This window comes from Oncorhynchus tshawytscha, linkage group LG10 (genome assembly GCF_018296145.1).
Source record: "Oncorhynchus tshawytscha isolate Ot180627B linkage group LG10, Otsh_v2.0, whole genome shotgun sequence".
Classification (NCBI taxonomy): Eukaryota; Metazoa; Chordata; class Actinopteri; order Salmoniformes; family Salmonidae; genus Oncorhynchus; species Oncorhynchus tshawytscha.
The window spans coordinates 13,739,157-13,746,925 of record NC_056438.1 but is presented as its reverse complement, the minus strand read 5'-3'; the positions used below and the strand labels follow the sequence as shown (position 1 = coordinate 13,746,925).

The 7,769-nt window shown below is 44.3% G+C and overlaps 1 protein-coding gene across 1 annotated transcript; it reads right to left on the bottom strand.

Annotated features, from left to right (window-relative positions):
- Nucleotides 1-1,487: 1,487 nt before the first annotated feature.
- Nucleotides 1,488-7,439, bottom strand: LOC121847621 (neurosecretory protein VGF-like). The gene is made up of 2 exons (XM_042329543.1): nt 7,360-7,439; nt 1,488-3,796 (listed from the first exon to the last, which is right to left on the bottom strand). Exon 2 carries the CDS (start codon nt 3,737-3,739, stop codon nt 1,559-1,561), a length of 2,181 nt encoding a protein of 726 aa, XP_042185477.1. The 5' UTR covers nt 3,740-3,796; nt 7,360-7,439; the 3' UTR covers nt 1,488-1,558.
- Nucleotides 7,440-7,769: the final 330 nt, after the last annotated feature.

Here is a 7,769-nt window from a genome sequence, read left to right as displayed (position 1 = left end):
CAAGAGCGTCAATCGATTGAATTCTACCCCCTTAACAAAGCTGACCGCCTTCAGCAAGACGAGGGGGAATTCATAATAATAAGGGAATATAAAACTGTATTTCAGTATGTTCAACTTCTTTCATTAAAATCACTTTGTCTTACAAATATTTGGAATGTATGAATATGTAAATCTTAGCACTGCTTTGTAAAAAAAAAAAAAAACTAAATAAAGTACATTACAAATACAGAAATAAAATCATCAAATTTTCTGCAGAAGGGCAATTTACATTAAAATCAAACAATATATGCAAAAATATTATGACAAAAAAACAAAACAGAATTGATAAAAACAGACAAGTAACACTCAAATGGGAAAAAATACAAAAGAAAACATATTTGGTCAATATTGACAGTCCCGGACTGCATTATGGCAACTTACCAAGGGTATGGATGGAGGGGGGCTTTTCCTGCTGTCCTTTAGATTAACTGCTTCTATCTGTGAGTTCTTGAAAAGGTGCAATTCAATCTTTTTTTACAAGTTGAATTTTCTACAAACGATGTATAACTAGAATGATCATGTAAATGCTCATTTAATAATAAAACCTAACACACACATGTTGGTAAGGCTTAATATCGATGGGGCCTCTGCTCCAATAGCAATGGCTAGTCTTTCGGAATATAAACATGTTTGACTGCACATTTTGGTTCCAAACATTGACATCTGAGTATTTGTTAACAGCTACAAAACTCAAAAATTTCGAATGAAGGGCAACATGGTTGTCAGGCTGCTTCATAAATTGCACCCTATTACCCATGTAGTGCACTACTTTTGACCAGGGCCCCTAGAACTCTACACTACATAAGGAATGAGGTACTATCTGGGAATCACCCTCAATGTTTAATGTCCTCTGAATGATGCTGATGCTCCCTCATATCCGTCAGGATTCCATGATGACATGGTGAGAGTCGTTGTTCTGGGAGTTCTATTGGAGAGTTCTGTAACTTTTATAGATCTATACACGGTTGGTTTTGTGCCCCTCTTGAAGTAATTTTGGACCATGACCCTCAGTTTCTCATGTGATCATCCAAAGTGGAGGAATGAATGGATGTCTCCTCCTATATATTTCTCTTCTATCTGCAAGTTTGTTTTATACTCTACAGCGAATGAAAGCCAACCCCCCTGCTAAATTACATTTTTGTTTCGCTTTTCGACCAAAATCAAGCTAAACAGTAAAAAGACACGAGACTCAAACCCAAAAACAAAATCAAAAGTAAGCGGTGAGGAAAATATACATTCCATTGTTACCTCTTTCTCCCTTTTTCCCCTCTCTCGCTCTCGCTGTCTCTCTCTCTCTCTCTCACTCTCTCTCACTCTCTCTCTGTCTCTGTCTCTGTCTCTCTCTGTCTCTGTCTCTGTCTCTGTCTCTGTCTCTGTCTCTGTCTCTGTCTCTGTCTCTGTCTCTGTCTCTGTCTCTCTCTCTCTCTCTGTCTCTCTCTCTGTCTCTGTCTCTGTCTCTCTCTCTCTCTCTCTGTCTCTCTCTCTCTCGCACTCCCTCTTTCTCTCCTCTCCTCTCCTTTCACTGATACATTCTGGGTCTGGGTTTCATAAAGACCTGTTGAATGTAGTTCTCCAGGTCTTCGTCACTGTCTTGCTGCTGCTGCCCCAACCCCTGCATCCCATAATAATCTTGGTCCCTGGTCACTAGAGGCGCTGGGGGCGCTTGGTAATAGTAACCATGCCGACGTCGAGGCTGAACCTGACCCCTGGGAGGCGACGACCGGGGTTTGGCCATGGGGATGGGGAGGTGGTTGTATGTCCGGGGGTGTGAGGGGAGGAGGTATTTGGGGTAGTAGAGCTTCTGCCGGAGAGCCACAGGGGGATTCCTCGGGCGGGGTTGTACCCAGGGACGGTACCTCCTCTTGGGAGGGAAGTCAAAGTCGTAGTCCAGAGAATTCGACAGGAGGTCATTGAGGGAGGATTTGGCATAGTAGCGAGGTTTGGGCTTGGGAGGAGGGAAGTAGAGGGGGTAGTACCCTCGGTAAGGCCTCTGTTGGTAGAAGGGATAGGCAGGGTAGTTGGAGGAGGAGGTCCGAAAGGACTTGTGTCGCGGTTTGATCCAGACGTTTGGGTCTTGTTTTGAGGAGGATATGTCCATGAACCAGGCCTTGAGGGGGTTGATAGCTGGAGAAGGCTGATTCAGGGTGGGATTGCGTGGGGCTGAAGGCTGGGTGTCAAATGCGGGGGCTGCTGGGGGAACTAGGGGTCGTTGCTGGGGTCGTTGCCAGGGTAACATCTCAGGAGTGTCTTTCTTCTTCTTCTTCTCAACGTCGCTGATGATGTCGACAATGTCGTCTGCTGGGAGGTGGAGTTTACTGGAGATTTCGATGAGCTTATCGATGGTCTGAGGATCAATATCGTCATCCTCGCTGACCACCTCCTCATCGGAGCGCTTGTCCTCGGCTGCGTTGGACAGCAGGGTCTTCTTGTTCTGGTTGGAGTATTTCCCTTTGTCCTGTCTAACCATGTACTGCAGGAGCATGTCTGAGGCAATATCCGCCAACTTCTCCTCCTCAGCTTTGGCCCTCTGCGCCTCCTTCGCCTGCCTCCTGACCTCCTCCTGCTCCTCCTTTGCCCTCCTCTCCTCTTCCTGGGGGCTCAACACCTCCTCCTCATCTTCATCTCCCTCATCATCCTCCTCATCCTCAGACGTTTGGTGAGCCAGATTGTCGTCAAAGTGGTCCATGAAGTTGCCACCTCTATAGGTGGGCATGTTCAGGGCTTTCTGAGTCTCCTCCTGCCATTTGAGCTTCTTCTTGGACATGGCTAGTGGATATCCTCCTTTCGCTTTAGGTTTTATCTGGTTGTCCATCAGGGCTTGGTCTGTGTCATGTTGGTTGTAGCCCCTGCTCTCCCTCTCTCTCTGCTCCTGGGCCTGGGACTCCCTCTCTCTCTTGTTGGCTGTGTTGTAGTTCTGTAGTTCCTCCAACATGGTTTGGAGGTTCTGCACCTCCTCTGGGCTTAGCTGCTCCTGCTCCTCTTGTTGGAGCTCCTGGGAGATGGGAGGTCCCTTCTGCGCCTCCTCTCTGGCCCCTACCTCCTGTACTCCCACCTCATCCCCTCTTCCTTCTACCGTCGGAGGTTGTTTCTCCTTCACAGGAACAGTCTGGCTGGTGGTACGGCTAGTCACCTTCTCTGTTAGTCTTTCTTCCTCCTCCTGTGCTCTCTTCCTCTCTTCCTCCTCCTCCCTCTGTCGCTCCTCCGTGCCCTGCTCTGCAGCGGCGGCCATCACCAACTCGAGTTCCTCTCGACCGTCCCTGTCTCGGTCCGCTCCCTCCTCCAACGCAGCTCTCACCTCCTCTCCCTTCTCCTCTTGACTTTCCCTCTCCTCCTCCTCTCCTCTCTCCTCATCCTTCCTCCCATCCTCCACGCCTCCGTTCATCCTCTCCCCGTGCGGCTTATTCATTGCCTCCAGCAGAACAGCCGCTAATGTTTTGGGGTCCATGTCTCCGAAAAGCTCCCCCTCCTCTTCCTCCTCCTCTGCTCTCTCTCTCCGTGGAAGTCCGCCCTTCTTCCCTTCCTGCACATCCCTTTCTCCCTCTGGTAGCCTAAGCCCAGGAGGTGGAGGAGCATGGCTGTCGCTGGGGCTGTGTGTCTCAGTCGGCACAGGGACGGAGGTGGCAGACGGAAGGGTTAGGGTGAGTCCCAGCAGGATGACCAGTAGGATAAGGGCACTTGTGGCGAATTGGCTCTGCGTCATGACCACACAGAACGGACGTGTGGGGTGGAGGAGGGGGAGCGAGGAAAGGTTATGTGCCTGGAAAGAAATGGGGAGAAAGAGAGAGAGAGAGAGAGAGAGGAGATTTATGTTTGGATGGTAAACATTGGTGAACCAATATAGAATTTGAATTCTATGGAATCCCCTACCCCTGTACAATGTAAAGTGTTTATCTATAGTGAAAGGTTTTACAGGGATGATACAAATTGTTTTGTGGTTTAATGAATCTATACCGTATACAGTTCAGTTGAGGTTCTCTCCTCTTTAAACTAGGTAGTTTCATTGCCAATAAAACCATTAGCTCACAGCATTAAAGTGAAATGTATTGCTGGAAGTGAGTTGGCCTGTGTAAAGGAATGACGACGTGAACCATTGAAAATAGCCCAAGTGGAGTTGTCAAAGTCAATACTCATCTAGCAGTGAAAACATTTCTCAATTTAGGTTGTCACTACCCTGCCCATTTCTACAATTGATCTTCTAAAATGTGATTTTAAACCTAACCCTAACCTTAACCACACTGCTAACCTTAGACCTAACCTTAACCTTTAAATGAAGTCCAAAAAGCACATTTCTGCTTTCATTAATTATTATGCTATAGCCAATTTTGTATGTGATAACTAGCGGAAAGCAACTCAAAATCGTTATTTACAGTCTAGCCATCTGGTAAGCCTAGACACTCAGTAGTCTATACATGTTTCCCCCCATAAATATCACACATATAATAGGTAAACCACTATATTCATTCACCCTCTGTGCAGGTCAACAAATAACATAAATTGAGCAGAGACCCACGCAAGATGGCCGACTAGTATGACACAGTTTGAAATGGTTTATCAATGTCTTTCCCTCAACATTTAGTAACATAACATTTTAGCAGATGCTTTTATCCAAAGCGATTTGCAGTCAAGTGTGCATTAATTTTACGTATGGGGTGGTCCCAGGAATCAAACCCTCTATCTGGACGTTGCCAGCACCATGCGCTACCAACTGAGCTACAGAGGACCACCGCTCAAAAAGCAACACTCCGCAACAATAGTTAATCGAATGTTCATATACAAGGTAAGCTAAAACAACTAGACTTGGCTGGGTGTCTGTGAATGGGCATGCATGCTTTTCATGGTAATAAACCATTCATTTAATTCCATGGCTCACATTAATTGCTTTCACAACAACACCTTTCATGTCCAAATTGGATTTTCCTCAATTTAACTTTTCAGCTCTACACCATGCTTTTCAGCTTTATACCATGGCGTTATTGAATACTCCTTTCTGATTGGCTTGAAGGGCATTCTTGAGCGTGCATTGTTCCCCTATAAATAACGCACGGTATATATTTGCATGGTAGATTTCGATGGCTATAGCTCATTTTTACAAGTTTTGTTTGCGCTGCGTTTGAAAGCAAAAGTAGAATTGAAAACAGTATTGGTATTGTTGAATTAGATTTTCATAATAGCAAGCAAGCTAGGACTGATACTTTGGTTAGCTAAACTAGCAAGTATGTTTGTCTGGTTACCATGGCAACTACTGTAGCTATCTAGTAAACTTACTAGCTATTTTAGTGGATGTTGAACACATTTATACCGGCCAATAAACACATTTTTATGGCGAATGTGTTCAATTATACCCAATGGTATATAATCAACTAGTGGCTCTGAGTTCTCTGGAAAATAATGCAACTCTGTGGAAGGTCAGTTCCACTCCTAGCGCGCTGTGGAACACACCGTGTCATTCATTATTTTCCATAGAACGCAGAGCCCCTCGTTGATTATCCCTTACACATAATATATAGGCCTCGTTCGTCGATTCGGGTTAAACCGTTCGATTAGACATATGCTGTACAGTTTTTTAAAATACATATTTTCTCGCGCCTCCACTCTTCTAACAAAAACTTAATAGTCTCAGTGTCTCGAGCTGGTGCTGCAAGTTTTAATGTGCCTTTCGCATGTGAACGCGGAAAGAAAGCGTTCCAAGGCGCGTTCCTCGCGACGCCGCTATAGGGCTACAGAGAACTATTAGCAGAATTGTTAGACTTGTAAGGTCATTTATATCTGTGGCCATGGCAACAACAGATGTCACATTGATCATGTTGTATTTTGTAGCCTATGCAGTATATCGATCCATAAATGACGTACCCTAACTGCTCAACGATTTAAGATGAATGTTTTTCTGTCTCTGAGAAATACAACAAAAAGCATGAATAGATTGATCAGATATTCAATCACAATTGATAATCTCCTTTATGCGAATCCTTTACAGCCGCAACAATATCAAACATAACCCCATTGGATCTAACCACTGGAGCGTTGCAGCTATTTATAGTCCTAGAATCTAGATGCGATTGAAAAAGGATATAGGCCTACTAGATTAAAGGATCATGATGCCGCATTGAAGTGCGTCCCAATGGCACGCTCAGCCTATTGACAATATGGTGCACTACTTTTGACTAGAGCCCCATGGGTCCTGGTCAACAGTAGCGCAGTAAATAGTCAAGAGGGTGCCATTTGGGACCAGTATTGAGGTTTGACCCCTCGCTCATTATAACACAGATGGATCAGTGTAATCCACAGAGAGAGATTAGGAAACAATCTACAATGACCTGGCCTAATGAGGCACCATCCATCTCACTTCCCATTGAGACTGATTTTCCCTAATATGTAAAGTTCTGTGTGTGGAAACTGTATAGCAATAATCTATATCACCTTGCAATTATTGTATATCCTTTGCAGTCTTAATTAGTCACTTTGTCATAGGCTACTTAATATTTTAGCTGTGTGGTAGGCTACACTTTGTACAGTCATCAAAAAGCATATTTTAACCGCCTCTCTTCTTTCTCTCTCTCTCTCTCTCTCTCTCTCTCAAAGTACATTAGTAATCCGATTTTAAGAAGCCCTATCTCGCCATAATCTGCTCTGCACCACGCTTCTACGACCCGGTGGAATTTCTCTCTGTTGCTTCAAAATTAAAAGTGCAAGAACCGTACAACCACAGCAACATGAGAATGCATGAGAGTACAGAAACAAGCCAAGCAATTGGTGTTTATATACATAAAAAAATATGCTCAAAAGGATGTTAACTATATTCTAAAAGCTGCATCAACATTGGTTTGACGCGCAAAACCATTATTTAAGGCAGCCAAACGCGGCTCTTTAAAGCGTCACTTTCCCCCTTTGTCTTTATTTTTGGCAGTTGGTGATGGAAGACTGGGGAGAAGCGTGGCTATGATTGATGATGATGGTTATGACAATTATCACCATCTCCGGTAATCATTGTCAACATTATTATCACAATCGTTAGCCAAACTCATCAAAATCATTCTAATCCACACACATTTCCTTGTAGGCTTTGCATAGTTCCTATTGGGCTTTGTCTTAAAACAATTATTTTGTAAGCTTGTGTACCAACATTTCTGTTCATAATGTATTTGTTTCAACTAGTATGTCCAACAAAAAGGAAGGTGGATGTCCCAAACAGTAACACATTCACAATGGCCATTTAGATTTCCACCACTTTCTTTTTTAATTGTAGGCTACATGTCAGTTAGTATGTCAGTCATTTTGATCACTTTCAAATGAAGAAATTATGAAGAAGTTTGTCCTTCTTACCTGGAGTCTTGTGATGAATCCAGAAGCGCAGTCTGGTGTAGTTATTCTGTCACTCCTCAAACCTCTCTCTGACTCAGCTTCCTACTCTATAACTCAATACACCAATGTTTTCCTAAAACAAATAAAGCTCTGTATTGTTCGGAAGCGTCTGTATAAAGTACTTGTTATTTTTCGCTTTAGGTTTCCAACTCCTACTGTTGTTGTATGTGTCTGTTTCAGTGAGTATTTTCAGAACCGCGGACAGCGCCGCGTCTTTATACGTCCGCCCTCGCTGCCCACGTGACCCGATGTCAGCGTTTCCCCCCCATTGACGTCAGCAAGCTTTCATTGATAAGAATTTTAGCTTCGATCGAACGAACCAACGAGCGTTCTGGCTCTGCCACACTGCAGTACCCTGATGAATGAACGGA

Coding starts and splice junctions, on each gene's coding strand:
- LOC121847621 (XM_042329543.1), bottom strand. CDS start 3,739: ATGACGCAGAGCCAATTCGCCACAAGTGCCCTTATCCTACTGGTCATC.